Here is an 18,176-nt window from a genome sequence, read left to right on the forward strand (position 1 = left end):
CAATGTACTGGTAGAGGAAAGCCCGATATAAAATGGTTGAATAAACTAGGATTGTTTTCACTGGAAAGATGGAGGCTGAGGGGAGACCTGACAGAGGTCTACAAAATTATGAGAGGCATAGGCAGGGTGGATAGTCGGAGGCTTTTTCCCAGGGTGGAAGCGTCAATTACAAGGGGGCACAGGTTCAAGGCGAGGGGGAAAGTTTAAGGGAGATGTACAGGGGAGGTTTTTCACACAGAGAGTGGTGGGTGCCTGGAACGCACTGCCTGAGGAGGTGATGGAAGCAGGCACATTAGCAATATTTAAGAGGCACCTGGATGGGTACATGAATAGGGAGGAAATAGAGGGATACGGACAAAGTAAGGACAGAAGACTTTTTAGTTTAGTTAGGACATAATGATCAGCACAGGCTTGGAGGGCTGAGGACCTGTTCCTGTGCTGTACTTTTCTTTGTTCTTTGAACTTGCTGTCTTCATTGAGGATCTTGTGTGATTTCCTTCCTGGGTATCCAGCTTGTGAACTATTCCAGTTTATCAGTTGTCAGTAATAATTCTATTCAAATGTGTGTCGATTGATAATTGAAACATAGACATCTTAGGTTTCATAACACAGTGAAATAAAATTGAAGTAAATAGGATCGCGTCAATAACATTAGTCAATTTGACACAAGCACATATCAGGATTTTCAATCCATTTGCAAACAAACTGCTTATATTACAAAACCAGTCACATTATACCATTTTTTATTGAATTTTGGACAAACAGATAACCCAAGACACCTTTGAGTTTGGACTCAAATGGAGAGAGTAATCACTTTGAACTTATCTCCTTTGCGTCTGCTAATCACTCCCGAATGACTCGGTGGGCAATAGTCCATCAGAAGTTAAAGCAATTTTAACATTGATATAACATGTGCTAACATAAGACCTGTCACAACCAATACCCGTAACTTTCATCTTATTCAAAAGAAAACTCAAATACATTTGCACGCAAAATCTTAGCAAGGAGTTGATAGAGACTGCAGTGTTTGTAGGCATAATTCCCAACAGCCATTACAATTGTTCCAGGCTATGAAACTATTAACAGCAGGAACCTTATATTGTAATCAAACAGAGAGAGAGAGGGGATAATCTACACTCATTGGTTATCCAAGTCCATGCAGTCTGTAGTTGCACCCTTGTGTTTTTTTGTACAGTGTATTTATTTTGGCAGTGCAGGTTGTTGCAGCAGTTTTAAGGTCAGGTATAATGTTCTCAAATTAAAAAAAACATGGCCAGTCTGAATTGCAACTGGAAATTTGAAATTACTTTGCTGTTTGTTTCCTTAAAGGGGACATTCTTGCCAGAAATTCCTCTGACCCCCTGCTTAGCTGCAATGGGCGCACTGCAACTTCAGTGTAGCTATTAAGGCTTTAACTGTAATCATTCAACTCCCCAGTCAGACAACAATGCCATTAAAGAATCATTCTACTCAACATGGTGCTCTTAATTTTGGACATTGGTAACAATGACTTTTGTCCCACTGATCTATGAAGGATCTCTCCCAGGTATCTAAGATTAGTAAAAGCATGAACAACACGCAAGCAGTGTGTTTGAGGAGAGATCAAGTGGACCTAAATGTCCACAAACCTTCCTCTTCCCAGAGAATAGACTTGTGGAACAGGAGGTAGAAAAGATAAGAAGCAGTTTGATGGAATCCGACAGCAGTAGCTAATAATTGACTTCATTTTTGTTTCCTATGCTTCTCTTTGGGAGCGGTGAGTTTGGTGAATGGGGATAACATCAGCAAAGGAAGGGGTAGTGGGCTGAGAACGCATCGGACCTTTTGTCCTGGAAGCAAGAACATAAATGGGCCGAGAGGGGAGCCTGAAAACTTCAGCAAATGTTTGCCAGCCTACAAGGGTCAAAGAGACCACACATTGTTTTGTTTTATCACCTCACAACCCTGAGCTTTTGTCATTAATGCCTTTACCAACACAAACTGGCATTCAGATTTCAATAAAATGCTGCCTCCCATTGGTGGACTGCACAGTAATGAATCACATCCTTAAATCCGCCTGTTCTGTGGAAGAATACACGTGAGTAAAAAGTGCAAATACGTAGGAATGAACCAAAAAACCTTAAAAAAATAAGTTAAACTGAACTAAAATGATAAATGTAGTCATCTATGGAATAAATAGCATTGATTTCATACTATGAACATTTGCATAATCACTAGTAGGCAGTGAAAGGTTTAAAATATATATGACGGCAGAAAATAAATGGCACTTGATGGTGTTGCATTTTGGTTGTTTTGCTTTTCTCTTTAGGATAGTTGATTAAGATACAAATTCAGTTCCAGGGATCATAACTTGGCCCCGTCTGGATGACCCTTCGTCAGAGTTCTGACGAAGGGTCATCCAGACTTGAAACGTTGGCTCGATTCTCTCTCCACAGATGCTGTCAGACCTGCTGAGATTTTCCAGCGTTTTCTGTTTTTGTTTCAGATTCCAGCATCCGCGGTATTTTGCTTTAATCATAACTTGGCCATGAGGCAATTTGTTCACACTGAGGTTGTGCGTTGCCAAATTAAAAATGAATGCGAGGCAAAGCTATATGTTTGGCAGAGTCCTGGTGGCAAAGCAATATGGAATCACAGAATCCCTACAATTCAGAAGGAGGCCATTCAGCCCATCAAGCCTATCCCCGTAACCCCACATATTTACCCTGCTAATCCCCCTGAAACTAGGGTCAATTTAGCATAGCCAGTCAGCCTAACCTGCACGTCTTTGGACTGTGGGAGGAAACTGGAGCACCCGGAGGAAACCCATGCAGACATGGGGAGAGTGTGCAAACTCCACACAGACAGTTCACCCGAGGCCAGAATTGAACCCGAGTCCCTGGTGCTATGAGGCAGCAATGCTAACCACTGTGCCACAGTGCTACCCTCATTTGAAAGGATGGCCAAAATGCTGAGATTTCACAGGCCTCCTTACAAGGACCCTTCCACATGATAAAATCTCTTGACAAAATGTTCTACCAGCTTTGTAAACTAAGAAGCATTCAATCGCATTGCCTGTGATGGATTTGTGATATTCTATCATGCCTGTCTGATGCCCATTGTAAGCTTTAAGTTCAGCAGAAAGCATAAGCCTGCTTAACATAATGTAACATTAATTAAACTCAGCCAACCTCATCATCCACTTGCCTGTTTGTGTTAGAAATTATCACCTTAAGTCCACCATCACCAGGGTGTGATTTTCACAGGCCTCAACAGCTCTGACAAAGGATCATCCAGACTCGAAACGTTGGCTCTATTGTCTCTCCACAGATGCTGTCAGACCTGCTGACGTTTTCCAGCACTTTCTGTTTTTGTTTCAGATTCCAGCATCTGCAGTATTTTGCCTTTATATATATATGTGTGTGTATGTATAACTAGAAGTATAAGTTTAGTTATTAGTCACAAGTAGGCTTGCATTCACACTGCAATGAAGTTACTGTGAAAATCCCCTAGTCGCCACACTCCGGCACCTGTTCAGGTACACCGAGGGTGAATTCAGCATGGCCAATTCACCTAATCTGCACATCTTTGGACTATGGGAGGAAACCAGAGCACCCGGAGGAAACCCATGCAGACAGAGGGAGAACGTGCAAACTCCACACAGACAATGACCCAAGCCGGGAATCAAACCCAGGTCCCTGGCGCTGAGAGGCAGCAGTGCTAACCACTGTGCTAGGCTGGCTGACCCTCTGGATATCTGCATGTGCCTTCAGCATCCTCCTCTCCTCATCTCCTGGAGGCATTGTCTTAGCCTGGATCCAGATTAATGAGTACACGTTCTGCACGAGTGATGATGCTCCCATGAACTTAAGCAGTAACTGTCAGCGGATGGGGATGGCATAGGCATGTGGGAAGACATTTGAGGCTAATCCTATTCTCACCGTATATTGACACACAGGAACTTTTCAGCAGCATTTGAGACCAGGAACTTCAAGCGGATTTTCTTTTCCTTTCTAGAGCAGTATGGCCAATTACATATCTTCTCCTGAGGCTTAAACTGAGATCAGCTAACTTGGCTCAAACCAGGGATTGAAATTCTGTGGTGCAAGTGAGTTAACAGCACAGGAAAAGTCAGCAGGGAAATGTTTAGTCACAGATTTCCATTTTCTCGTAAGCAAAGGAGTTCCATTGACATAACCTTCTGAAAATTCAGAACAGGTATCTTCATAAGACTGGTAATAACAGCATGCAATGCTGTCTGCATACAAACTAGTGGGATTTCCAACTGGGTTATTTGAAGCTGTAGTGAACAGTGCTCACTGAAAAATACATCTTTTCTGTATCTTTAACCACCAGTACATTACAGCTAATTCACAGAGGTATTAAGGACAGTGAGAATCACGGCCAGCACAGTCATGGCATGCTTATTGAAGTATATTTTATGCTTGTGGTCAGTACTGTTTAATAATACCTTCATTAAAATAATAAGATACATATCTATTTAACGCATTGCCCACATTGGTGGTAAATAAATTAGTGCAAAATAGCAAATGTTCACCAAACATGTAAACGTTTTCTTTCCCCAGTATAAATCTAGTTCCAGATGGACGTCAATTTAAGTCACATCTAGGTAGGCAACCTTGCCAATGGCGAAAAATAAAAATAATGAGTTCTTGCCAACGGCAGTGGATGACAATTGTGTGGCAGTTAGAAGCTCAATATGGTGATCAGTGAGTTTATTATCAGGCACATAAGAGAGAGTCTACAGGTACAGCTGTTGGTACAAGGGATAATCGTAAGCTGAATAAAGGGATCACAAAGGACCCGTCGATTCACACATCCCCGTACAAGCACAAAGATACACAGCAATAGCTGACGCACTAAGCACAACTCCTTCCACGCTGCATTCTGTGCGCAAGTTGCTGTCAGTATTTCCAGGCCCTTTCCATGAGGGAATTTGTGATTCCAGAACAAAAGGTGGTATTTTCTGGCCATTCCCGCCTGTGCGATACTCCGGTCCTGCCAATGGCGACCCCCCCAACCCACACCCACCCACTGTGGGTTCCCCAGTGGCGGAGAGTGGAATTTTACCGGCACGTCTGCCCGAGGTTCGTACGATCCCGCCCGAGGCCAACGGAGAATGCCGTTTTCCGAGCCTCGTCCGCCCCTGACATCGGGGCAGGCGTGCCGGTAAAATTCCTGCCATAGAGTGCGGACAACTGGAAACCCTGTTGACAGTGGCAGGACTGGAATGTTTTTTTTAAAAGCCACAAAACACGTCGCAAGGGAAGTGGAAAATCCCACAGAAGTTTTTAAGAGAAAACTCTTCACCAACATAATGTTGAACAGATCACTTAAAATGTCTGCACACTATTGGTTATATTTATTGTTCTTCATGGACCCCATAATTGTTTCCTACCAACCACTTCCATCTGCTCTCTATCCTCCTGGGAAGGTTACAGTCCTCAATGACTTTGAGTCAGTATTAAGCTGTGTTGACAATGTAATGAACTGTGCCATGCACGTGTTGGTGTTTTTGGCTCAAATGGCCTGACAGACCTCACTCCTAAGTTTCTATGTAACCAAAGTGACAAACTCTAATCCAACCTATTGATCTGCTGTCTACAGTGTTAATCTGAAAGGAAATAATGGATGTTCCCACAACTACAATTTAGGACAGGATTCTCCAGCCTCCCAGCCGTGTGTTTCTCAACAGTGAGAGGCAGTGCACCGTTCACTGGCTGTGGGACTTACTGCTCCCACCACTGTCAATGGGAGTTCCCATTGAAGCCACCCTATGTCGCCGGGAAACCCGTGGACAAGGGTGTGTTGCCGGCAGGATCAGTGAATCCTGTTGGCGTGAATGGCAGGAGAATTCCGGCCTTAAAGTCATGAGCTTGGATCCCAAACCACTAAGCTACAATGTGGCCTTGGCTGATTGATTAATCAGGAAATTCAGATAGTTAATCGGTTAGTACAACATAATACATGTTATTTCTAAATAGCTCTTTTAAAAATATGCCAAAAAATATTTGTCATAAAATGCTGCAAATAGGTACTCTTTGGTTCTATAATTTTTTGAAAACTCCTTTAAATACATTTTCCAAAATTAAACTATATCTGCAGATGTTTCATGATAGACATTGTGCATACTTTAAAAGATAAAAAAGATTTTCATTCAGATAGAATTGACCAACTAACTGAAACTGCGGATATTTTTTAAGCTTGAGACTGTGTTTTATACCTGTTCAAAATGGTTGTATGAAACGTTCTTGCTCAAAATAAAGTTTAAGTTTACTTATTCTTTTTTTAAAATTATTCATTCATGGGACTTGGATGTCGCTGGCTGGCCAGCATTTATTGCCCATCCCTAGTTGCCTGAGGGCAGTTGAGAGTCAACCACATTGCTGTGGCTCTGGAGTCACATGTAGGCCAGACCAGGTAAGGATGGCAGATTTCCTTCCCTAAAGGACATTAGTGAACCAGATGGGTTTTTCTGACAATCGACAATGGTTTCTTGGTCATCAGTAGATTCTTAATTCCAGATATTTTTCATTGAATTCAAATTCCACCGTCTGCCATGGCGGGATTTGAACCCTGCTGCCCAGAACATTAGCTGAGTTTCTGGATTAATATTCTAGCGATAATACCACTAGGCCATCGCCTCCTGTCATGTCACAAGTGGGCTTACATTAACACTGGAATGAAGTTACTGTGAAAACCCTCTAGTCGCCACACTCTGGCACCTGTTCGGGTACACTGAGGGTGGATTTAGCGTGGCCAACACACCTAACCAGCACGTCTTTCAGACTGTGGGAGGAAACCGGAGCACCCGGAGGAAACCCATGCAGACACGGGGAGAATGTGCAGACTCCGCACAGTCACCCGAGGCCGGAATTGAACCCGGGTTCCTGGCGCTGTGAGGCAGCAGTTCTAACCACTGTGCCACCGAAACAACATACTAAAGCATCATTGACTAGAACGCACTGAAAGTTTCTTCTTGGTTAACATTGATTGAATCAACAAGTAGCAATAATGTAGATGTGCTGAGAAATTGATGATTGAAGTGATAAATTTGACATCTACTGACTGAACAATGAATCAGACCCGTAAGAGAATTCAATCATTTTATATTCCAGTCCACAAAGTGGGGGAAAATGAGGTAATTCAAAAAGTGCAAAATATATTCGGTGGGACATAAAGATGTCTTATTTTAGATTCCATGAACGTACTTAGAAACATAGAAAATAGAAACAGGAGTAGGCCATTCGGCCCTTCGAGCCTGCTCCGCCATTCATTTTGATCATGACTGATCATCAGAATTCAATATCCTGATCCTCCCTTTCCCCCATATCCCTTGATCTCTTTAGCCCCAAGAGCTTTTCCTAATTTCTTCTCAAAATCACACAAGGTTTTGGCCTCAACTACTGAAAACCTTTCTTGTAAATTCAATACCAGAAATTGTGCAATTGCTTCAATGGCCACAGTTAATATTTAACTGTTAAAAATGTCACGTTAGACATGTGTGTGCTTTGAGTTAAGCCATATTTCTTGTTACTGCGCAGATCTCAAAAGATGGCCGATTCTGCTTTTAGAATACAGATTGGACCCGAGCTAAAAAGTTGTTAAACCCAGCAATGATTTATCTACATGTCCTGCTCAGTATTCTGATTCGACTTATCCCAGTCTGATAAAGTTCTGGACTTACATTTTAATGAATCTTCAGATGTGATACATCTGTTTCATAGCCTCACATAGTTAATCATGTAGACACCACTTTGCTTAAGAAGAGGTCACGGACCCCCCTCCGATGCTTTCTTTGTCAGCTCAGTACTAATGATTGCACACAGGGTGTAGAACTAGGCTGAAGCAAGTGATTTTTTTTCAGCACTGGCAACTGAAGGCTGACAGATAATGGCTAAGCATGCAACTTGGAGGTTTTGGTGGGCCTCATGAATAAAGCTCCGAAGAAGGTAATTTTGCCACTAAATTGCCCTCATCCTAAAATCAGTACAAATGTGGTCAATGAAGTTTATAAATCATTTCCATTTGAAATGAATGCTAGAATAAATCACTGTCTGGGATATCTTACAACTTGATCTCTATGTAAAACTGTGAAACCATAGACTAGGACAGATGGTATGATGTTCAGTGCCCATAACATTGATTCATATTCATTGCCAACTGTTCACATTATGAGGTGCCTAGTTTTACTGGGCTCTCTATGCATCTATCACACAAAATGTACCCCCAACCAAGGGTCTATGGCACTCTGAGAACCAATGTGCCTTCCATGCAATAGGTTCATTATGAACCCAATTGTACTGTAAATGAGCAGTCCTCCCCATCGTACAGTGGAAACAGTTGAGCAATATTCCAGATGCACAGTGAAGGCAGCAGGGAACTCCAACACTATAATGCCTACAGTATAGCCCCCTCCTTCCAATCGGGCTATTCTTCTATATGTACGTACTTATCTTTTGTCTTCAGTGGGCAATGACTGAAAAATGCTGTTATATCAAGATCATGTGGGAAAGACTGTAAGTGTTTAATGGGTAGTCAACAGCTCTTCCACTCTTGCTGCCTCCAATATTTGGGTCCGACTGTTATGCACGCGAAGCAACGCAAGTGGCGCTAACATATTTTAATGAGCTGATGTTACACTAACCTCCCAGGTCAGTTGCTTTGGGTGCTGGGTTGAAGATGCGACAGTCCTGCTGCCCTGAGTCAAACTATTGACTCCATTCAGCCCTTCCAAGCCCAGCAGCATTTATACACAAATGCTCTAATATCTTTGTCTAGCATGATGTGGAGGTGCTGGCGTTGGAATGGGATGGGCACAGTACGAAGCCTCACAACACCAGGTTAAAGTCCAACAGGTTTATTTGGAATCACGAGCTTTCAGAGCGCTGCTCCTTCATCAGGTGATGAACCTATTGGACTTTAACCTGGCGTTGTGAGACTTCTTACTTTATCTAGCATGTCAGAAACCATCTGAAAAATATTGTCACCATGCGGGCACAGGGTTATCAGTTGTTTACAGGCCCTTAGTATCTTCCCTCAATCTCAGATGACAAAATTCAAAAGCTTCACTGGCAGTATCCAAATACACGTATCCAATAACTTCTGCAGATTCCCAATCAATGTGATGTTCCAATAATCTTGCATCCATATCAATTCCATGCCACACATATAAATCCCTTAACTGAGGTTTTAACCAAGTATCCTCAATATATTTTACAAAATAATTATCCCTTGGATAATTTAAAATCAAAAACTGTGATAGATTTGACAACCTACCTAACACTTAAAGGGACTTATACCTGTCTAAATCATAGAGTCACAGAATCATACAGTGCAGAAGAGGCCTTTCGGCCCATCGAGTCTGCATCGAGTCCCCGAAGAGAGGGGCAAATTTCAACCAATTCATTCAAACAAAATCCTTTCCTATGTGCTTTGACCTATTTGTTGGTGGCAAATTTGGGCTTGTAACACTGAACTGAAGGTGAATGATGTCCCTGCATTTCTTCATTTCCTGCAGCCATGCTATATATTTGCATGTGTGTGTGAAGCCTTGGTTAAAATCTGTGTCTCGCTAGTCGTAGCTCTATCAAAACTATCTAATCTGATGCCACATTTCCCACAATGCACAGAGGGGACAGGAAGCAATGGTCCTGTGGGGCAGGAAACAAATGGATTTAGACGGGTTGCCAGATGTTATAAAGAGGGTCATGGGCATGTACAGTTTACAATAAGTTAGAGCTTCCATTGAAAAGAAATCATTTAATCTTTGTTTCTAATTCCCTGAATCTATGACCATAGTAAAATTAGAGTCACTGCTGAAATATTGTTGCCACTTGCAGGTTTCCTATTGCAGGGTGTTCAATAATTCCCCTTTAAATCACAACCACGATATTTGGAAGATCCTGCCAAGTGTCACGGTTTGGATTTAAAATACTGGCTACACTTGCAACACGCAAAACATCTCCACACCACCAATATCTTAGGCGACTTGTAATGTTTTTACTTGTTCAATACAAGCCAGAAAGTGTTTTTTTTTAAGGTCACATAACTGGTGATCTTATTACACTGGTCTGAACAATGTTCATCACCTCCTAGATCTTTGGATTAATTTCTACCTTTAATCAATGAGTTCACTCGCGGGTCCTGAATATCTTGTACAACTACACGCACGGAAATGAGGTCTTCTGAAAACACGCAGTTTATCTCCATTATACTGCATCAGGCTCTCCAGGACAGTCTATCACAGGAAGACATTGCTCAATAAACGGCAAGGTACCAAGTGCATCCCATTGCCTAGCTTCTTTTCCTCATTCCCAATTTCACAGTACGTACATTCCAGCCACACACTGATGCAATGTTTCTGTCTGCCATCACAACACGATAGCCGGCAAAGTCTTTCGATCAACTGAGGCCTGCTTTACAACCTAGATTGTGGAAGAATTCAGGTTTGGAGAAAATTGTGCACAAACAGCTGTAATATTTCCAACGCAGGCACATTAATCCTCAGTTCTCCCTCGTCCTTCTTATTTAATAATTAGAATGCATCCTTTGATGACTAAACAAAATAACAAGATTTCGTTTCTTTTTTTTTTAAAAGGACATTTTTCATGTTCTTCTCCATTTTTGATATTGTTAAAGTGAACAGAGGTACAAATGCACTCGGAATCACTCCTGTAAGTGACTTAAGAATTCAGGAACATTTTATTCTCAGAGGATAGGTATTTTTTTTTAAATATAGATTATCCTGACATCCTCTGTGTCTGACCCAGGATGGATTCAGTTGTTAGTAAACGCAGCATGGATTTCGGTGGTAATCCACTGATGAAGGAAAAGTCTGCCTGCATTGTGAAATATTACTTCTTTTTTAATACTAGAGGTTGCCGTTACAGACCTGAACTGTCCAAGTGTGAAGTTAAACTGTACTTCACAAATCCCACAAGCAGAACTGAGATACAATGTCCAGTTTGATCCACTGACTCCTTGCACTTCTTCTTTTGCTCACGTTTAAATATCTCTGAAGAACTGGAGACAAATGTGTAGATGAGTTGACGTCTGGTCATTCTTCCCAGCTTAACTCTTCTTCTGCGACTGCTCCTGTTCCTTTCTCTTCTGTTTCTCCTTCTGTTTTTCCAGTTTCTCCAAGGCTTTCTTTTCTTTCTCAACTGCTGCATTCATGTCTTTAATTTTCTTTTTGATGGTGGCTCGATCCTGTGAGTTGACGACTCCCAAAGCCTGTGCAGTAAAAAAAACCCAAATTAATCCTCAAAGTGGGCTGCTGGCGTGTGATTTTTGTTATAAAATATTACAATTCTTGAAAGCCCCAGGGATAAAAGGAAGGAGATTCAGTAAATCCGTCCATTGATTTAACTCTTCCCGTCATAGCATCAAACTGCACTTTAAAACTCTAGGGTCGGGATTTTCCGGCCTCGCTCGATCCGAGACTGGAAAATCCCGCCCGAGGTCAATGGTCCATGGTCCGCCACTCGCCTGCTCCAATTCCTGTGGCGGGCGGGATGGTAAAATTCCGCCCTAGGGGTAAATTTTCCGGTCCCACGCATTGTGGGAATTGCAGCGGACAGGACAGAAAATTTGGCAGACCATTTAAAGGTCCGTTGACCTTGGGTGGGAATTTCCAGTCTTGGTGTCACGTGCAACCAGGAAATCCTGCCCTGGTGCGCTGAATGATTCCAATTCTCTTCCTGCACCTTGTGATGCACTAAGGCAGACTTTAGGCTGTTTGCGTAGCTAGTAATTCCTGGAATAGGTCACCAGTCTGTCGCCAGGAGCTCATAGCTTGAGGGGCGCCACTCCACATCAAGAGTGGCTGACCAGGAGTCTCTCCCACTCTTACCGCCAGCCATTGACATGTTTGGAAGGATTTACAGGTTGACACACTCAAACCTGTTTGGTCACATTATGAATGTACCTTTCTTGGCCATCAAGTCCGAGGATGGGATTCAAACCCGGAGCTTCTGGCTCAGAGGCAAGGATTCTTGGGCAGCATGGTGGCACAGTGGTTAGCACTGCTGCCTCAAAGCACCAGGGACCTGGGTTCGATTCCTGGCTTGGGTCACTATCTGTGTGGGGTTTGCATGTTCTCCCCGTGTCTGCGTGGGTTTCCTCCAGGTGCTCCGGTTTCCTCCCACTGTCCAAAGATGCGCGGGTTAGGTTGATTGGCCATCCTAAATTGCCCCTTAGTGTCAGGGGGAACTAGTTGGGGTAAATGCGTGGGGTTATGCGGATAGGACCTGGGTGGGACTGTGGTCAGTGCAGACTCGATGGGCCAAATGGTCTCCTTCTGCACTGTAGGGATTCTATGATTCTACCCACTGCGCCACAAAACCTCCAATGTGCTGAATGACAGAATTTCTCCAGTGGACAAGCCAGATAGGCTACAGTTTTTTAAATTTGCTGGTCCTGTAATGTAATATTCTAAATATGCATCACTCTCTATATGATCAATAGCTGTTTTGAATGTATCCTTCAGTGTATTATGTCTATGGTCACTGGCCTTCCTCTCTTTGCTGAACCTCAAGCAACAGCCTATGTTTACTTCAGGTAATATTTTCTACTTCAATAAGGGTGGCATGGTGGTTAGCACTGCTGCCTCACAGTGCTAGGGACCCGGGACCAGGCTTCAATTCCAGCCTTGGGTGACTGTCTGCGTGGGGTTTGCACGTTCTCCCCATGTCTGTGTGGGTTTCCTCCGGGTGCTCCGGTTTCCTCCCACACTCCAAAGATGTGCAGGTTAGGTTGATTGACTATGCTAAATTGTCCCTTAGATGCCTAGGCTAGGGGAATTAGTGGGGTAAATATGGTGGGGGTTATGGGAAAGGGCTTGGGCGGGATGTTCTGTGGGAGAGTCGGTGCAGACCCAATGGCCTCCTTGTGCACTGCAAGGATTCTATGATTCTAAGATGTGCCCTTAGTCCTTTCTTTCTGTACTGAAGTAATCTTCTCTTGTAGCTCCTCCCCTTTAAACTAGGGATCGATCTTGGCTTGTGTGTCCTTTTGCGGTACAGTAAACAGGGTTGAAGACAGTGGGGCTGATTAGTCTAAGTGGACAACCCTGGTGAGGGGGCAGAGTTTGCAGGGAGCATTGGTGGAAATTTGCAGAGCTCCAGATATTTACCCTCCTCCACCATTAACCACAAGGCCAAACTTTTATCCATGTTCATATGACCCTTCTAATCAATGATCCTCAAGATGTACCACAAGATCTTCCTCAGTTGTAATGGTGACGAAGGGGAGCAGAGCAGAAATTTGTCAGAAATCCTGATAGCTTGCCCTCCCATCCGTTCCTTTGCAGAGCGGAGGTACTGGGGGAAGCGCACCCTGCGTATGGCATTAACGCCAGGGAAATGGATTGGTCATGATGACCTTGAGTGCTAAACTTTTGTGCACTCACTTAGTGCTCAGTGGGGAGGAAGGATTCTGGGTCAGAGAGAAGGGCCGCGATTCTCCCAAAAGTGCTGAATTGGTGGGAGAACTGTTCTAAATCCCGACTGTTCTGTCAGTTCAGCTTCTCACCTGAATCTCCGCACTCTGTGCACTGAAGAGGTTCCAGTCGGGAATCTCATTAAAAACCCAAGGGGGGCGGGGCCTATTCACGCCGGAGTTTGACAGTTCTGGAACTCTGCGCGTGCGCAGTGGCCCCAAACTGTCAACCTCCCATTTGCTGGCCAGCTCAATCGCTGGCCAGCCCGGGACCCCCGCAGTGCTGCCCCTCCAGCCCCCCTCACGGCCCTATCATGGCCCCCTCAGCAATTCACAGCCCAGCCCTGACACCACCCCCCCGCCCCACCATCCCAGAGCGCCCCGACGTCCAGGCCTATGCCCCAGCAATGGCGATCCCTCACCCCCTCACTCCGGCAGACTCCCCCCGCCCCCCCCCAACCCCCCCCTGGGGTCAGACACCCCCCAGAGGCAGCCCGCCCCGGCAGGCCCCCCCTCCCTGCCCGCCCCAATTGCTGCCCTCCCTCCATCCCAGACCGATCCCAATGCAGAGTGGCAGCAGGAACCCCCATCCCCACCAATCACCCCTAGGCCCTGCCCACAATAGGCCCCGCCCCTTGGCACTGCCTGATGCCCGGCGGGCAGTGCCAGGGTGCCCCCTGGCATGGGCACTTTGCCCCTTGGGCAGTGCCGGGGGCACAGGCTGGCACTGCCAGGATGCCCATGACCTGAAAGGTCCTGATAATTAACTCATATACATATTTAAAACATATTTTAAAAAGATTTAAATGACTTAGCTGCCTTCCCGCCGATTTCAAGCGTGGTCTGACCGGCGAATGTTTGCCGGCTCTGGGAGATGGGCATGCGCCGGGAAGGCCAGAGATGCGCGTCTCCCACCGCGACCCGACAGAAAAGTTGCAGATCGCAATGGGAGAATCGCGGCCAAGGTGTTTTAAATTTTGTTTGTCAATCATCGGGGTGGCAAGGCCAAGGCCTCTGGTTCAATTCCAGCCTCGGGTTACTGTCTGTGTAGAGTTTGCACTTTCTCCACGTGTCTGCGTGGGTTTCCTCCAGGTGCTCCAGTTTCCTCCCACAGTCCAAAGATGTGAAGGTTAAGTTGATTGGCCATGCTAAATTGTCCATGAGCATCCCAAGATGTATCTGACAGGGGAATTAGCAGGATAGATATGTGGTGGTATGGGGATTGGGTTGGGTCAGATGTTCTGTCGGAGAGTTGGTGCAGACTCAATGGCCCGAATAGCCTCCTTCTCCACTGTAGGGATTCTATGATTCAATATTTTCATTGCCATTTATTTTGCTCAGATAGTGACGATTCCAAAGGCATTATAAAGCAGAGAGAAGGACAGGCTATCAGGATTCCCCACAGAATTGCCACGTTCCCCTCCATCACCAATTGTCCCTCTGGGCCCTGGAATTTTACAGGTATTGCTTTTGTTGAAAGAAGAAGAAAGCAGTTTGCTTTGGATTATGTATACAATTAGATTGCAGTATCTCAGTGCAGAGATGGTTTTATGATAAGTGAGCTGTGTTCTCACCACTCAAGGGGATTTTGTTCCAACTTTGAAGCTTCCTTAATGTCAACTATTCTCCTTGAGTTGATTGAGAAACTGATCATACATTGTACTGAGCCCAAAGGTAATGCAATTCTCAACAGGTAAAGAAAGACATGAGATTTTGTTTGTGCTCCACTGTGAAGACATCCACTGGGGTTGATGTAACATTGATTCAACTATGATTAGAAAAAATAGATGCTCTCATTCTATATAGAATCCCTACAGTGCAGAAGGAAGTCATTCATCCCATCAAGTCTGCACTGACCCTCCGACGGAGCATCTCACCCAGGCTCACCACCACACCCTCCCCATAACCCCACACATTTACCCCGCTAATCCCCCTATCTTACACATTTTTGGACACTAAGGGACAACTTAGCATGGCCAATCCACCTAACCTACACATCTTTGGGCTGTGGGAGGAAACCGGAGCACCCAGAGGAAACCCATGCAGACATGGGGAGAATGTGCAGACTCCGCACAGTCACCTGAGGCCAGAATTGAACCCGTGTCCCTGGCATTGTGAGGCAGCAGTGCTAACCACTGCTCTAAAGTACTGTGACTATTCTCTCTGTAATTTCTCACACTGACTGTCTCAAGTATTCAAATGTTTAATTCTGGTCACCACACTACCAGAAGGATGTGGAGGCTTTGAAGAGGGTACAGAAAAAATTTACCAGGATGTTGCCTGGTATGGAGGGCATTAGTTATGAGGAGAGGTTGGAGAAACTTGGTTTGTTCTCACTGAAACGACGCAGGTTGAGGGGGCGACTTAATAGAAGCATACAAGATTATGAGAGGCATGGACAGAGTGGATAGTCAGAAGCTTTTTCCCAGGGTGCAAGAGTCAATTACGCAGGGGCGTAGGTTTAAGGTGCCAGGGGCAAGATTTAAAGAGATGTACGAGGCAGGTTTTTTACACAGAAGCTGGTGGGTGCCTGGTTCTCGTTGCCGGGGCAGGTAGTGGAAGCAGATACAATAGTGAGTTTTAAGGGGTGTCTTGACAAATACATGAATAGGATGGGAATAGAGGGATATGGTCTCCGGAAGGGTAGGGGGTTTTAGTTAAGTCGGGCAGCATGGTCGGTGCAGGCTTGGAGGGCCGAAGGGCCTGTTCCTGTGCTATAATTTTCTTTGTTCTTATTTCTCCACAATGTTGAACGGTTTAGGTGTTGTGTCTAATATCCCACATGTATGAAAGAAAAAACTATCACAAAAAGGTCATCTCTTTTAAATTGTAATATTCCTGCCTGTGTAATTATCACCTGCTCAGTGGTGTCACATAAATCTTCAAAACAAAAGTTAACTGGCAATTGTATGCATTGTCATTATAAATAGCATAATGGGGTCATTTAAGACGTTAGGGTGGTCGTCACTGCCCTTTTGCAAGTTGCCCCAGGCCCAAGGGTCCCATGCTTAGAGTTATGAGCCATGTTAAATAGTAGAACCAGGGAATTTTTGATCATGATGACAGGAGAGTTAGAACCTGAGGGAAATTCCACAGAATCCCTATAGTGCAGAAAGAGGCCATTTGGCCCATCAAGCCTGCACCAACAACAGTCCCACCCAGGCTCTATCCTTGTAACCCCACGTATTCACCCTGTTAATCCCTCTGACACTAAGGGGCAATTTAGCATGGCCAATCAATCTAACTTGCACATCTTTGGAATGTGGGAGGAAAGTGGAGCATCCAGAGGAAACCCAAGTAGACACAGGGAGAAAATGCAAACTGCATACAGACAGACACGAGAGGCTGGAATTGAACCCGGGTCCCTGGCGCTGTGAGGCAGCAGCGCGAACCACTGGGCCACCGTGCTGCCCTTGGTTGCTTACAGGTGGAGGATCTTTTGGGAAGAGGACTTGTGTTTACTTTCAGCATACCTGAGGTAGCCAATGGGAAACCACCTCATGTATTATTTCTCCTAGTCATCTTGCTCAGTCAGTGAAGATGAAAATGGAAGGCCCCCATGAACAACTGAAGAGGAAAGCGGAAGACCACGCAATGTGGAGAACTGAGCAGAAAACCTCATGCAGATCAATACAACATTGCAAATCATCCTTGCTGTAAAAGCACCCCACTTTCATCTTTACTTCCCCAAACTTACCTTCAGCTTACTTCCATCCAAGTGCAATAATTGTTCTCCATCAACATTGCCAGCAGTGAATTCTGATACGTAGTGGTCCATGTGCAACCCAGTTAGCCACTGGCAGACTTGCTGGGTTGTCCAGGTTGAAACAAGGCAACAGGGCTGTCCTTCATCAAGAAACTGGAATATCAAACAAATGGCACACAATTACTAGATATCGCAATCTGGTGAAGATATCTGTTGAGGATAAAGAAACTTTACAACTATATTACTCAAGCATTGAATCATAGAATCACAGAATCCTTACAGTGCAGAAGGAGGCCATTCCACCCATCGAGTCTGCACCGATCACAATCCCACCTAGCCCCTATCCCCGTAGCCCACATATTTATCCTGCTGGTCTCCCTGACACTAAGTGACAATTTAGCATAGCCAATCAACCTAATCCGCACATCTTTGGACTATGGGCACATAAAAATGAACTACACAAGTATATGTCAAAAATATCTAATTTTGTTTGTAATTACAGCTCTGTTTATAAGGCAAATAGGGACAGCATGGTGGCTCAGTGGTTAGTACTGCTGCCTCACAGCACCAGGGACCCGTGTTCAATTCCAGCCTCAGGTCACTGTCTGTGTGGAGTCTGCACCGTCTCCCCATGTCTGCGTGGTTTCCTCCAGGTGCTCCGGTTTCCTCCCACACTCCAAAGATGTGTAGGTTAGGTTGATTGACCCTAGTGTCAGGGGGATTAGCAAGGTAAAAAATTGTGGAGTTACGGGAATAGGGCCTGGGTGGGATTGTGGTCGGTGCAGACTCGATGGGCCAAATGGCCTCCTTCTGCACTTTAGGGATTCTATAATTCAAATGTACATTGTAAAATAGAATCAATTTTGAAATACTTATGTAATGGGAGGGATTTTTCAGCCTCACTTGCCCCAAAACTGGAAAATCCCGCCCAAGGTAACGGACCTTTCCATGGTCCACACCCCTGCCCAATATGATTCCTATGGCAGGTGGGACAGGAAAATTCCCTCAATATGTCTTTTTACACAATCTC

General features: G+C 44.7%; 1 protein-coding gene across 1 annotated transcript in view; it reads right to left on the reverse strand.

Annotated features, from left to right (window-relative positions):
* Window positions 1–10,850: 10,850 nt before the first annotated feature.
* Window positions 10,851–18,176, reverse strand: part of samd14 (sterile alpha motif domain containing 14) — a 185,060-nt gene continuing 177,734 nt past the window's right edge. The window contains exons 8-9 of the mRNA XM_078223904.1: window positions 17,138–17,299; window positions 10,851–11,235 (exon numbers count right to left, since the gene is read on the reverse strand). Coding sequence (XP_078080030.1) covers window positions 11,074–11,235; window positions 17,138–17,299 — 324 coding nt within the window. The 3' untranslated portion in view covers window positions 10,851–11,073. The remainder of the gene's footprint in view (window positions 11,236–17,137; window positions 17,300–18,176) is intronic.

Source organism: Mustelus asterias, chromosome 11 (genome assembly GCF_964213995.1).
Source record: "Mustelus asterias chromosome 11, sMusAst1.hap1.1, whole genome shotgun sequence".
In the NCBI taxonomy this organism is placed as follows: domain Eukaryota; kingdom Metazoa; phylum Chordata; class Chondrichthyes; order Carcharhiniformes; family Triakidae; genus Mustelus; species Mustelus asterias.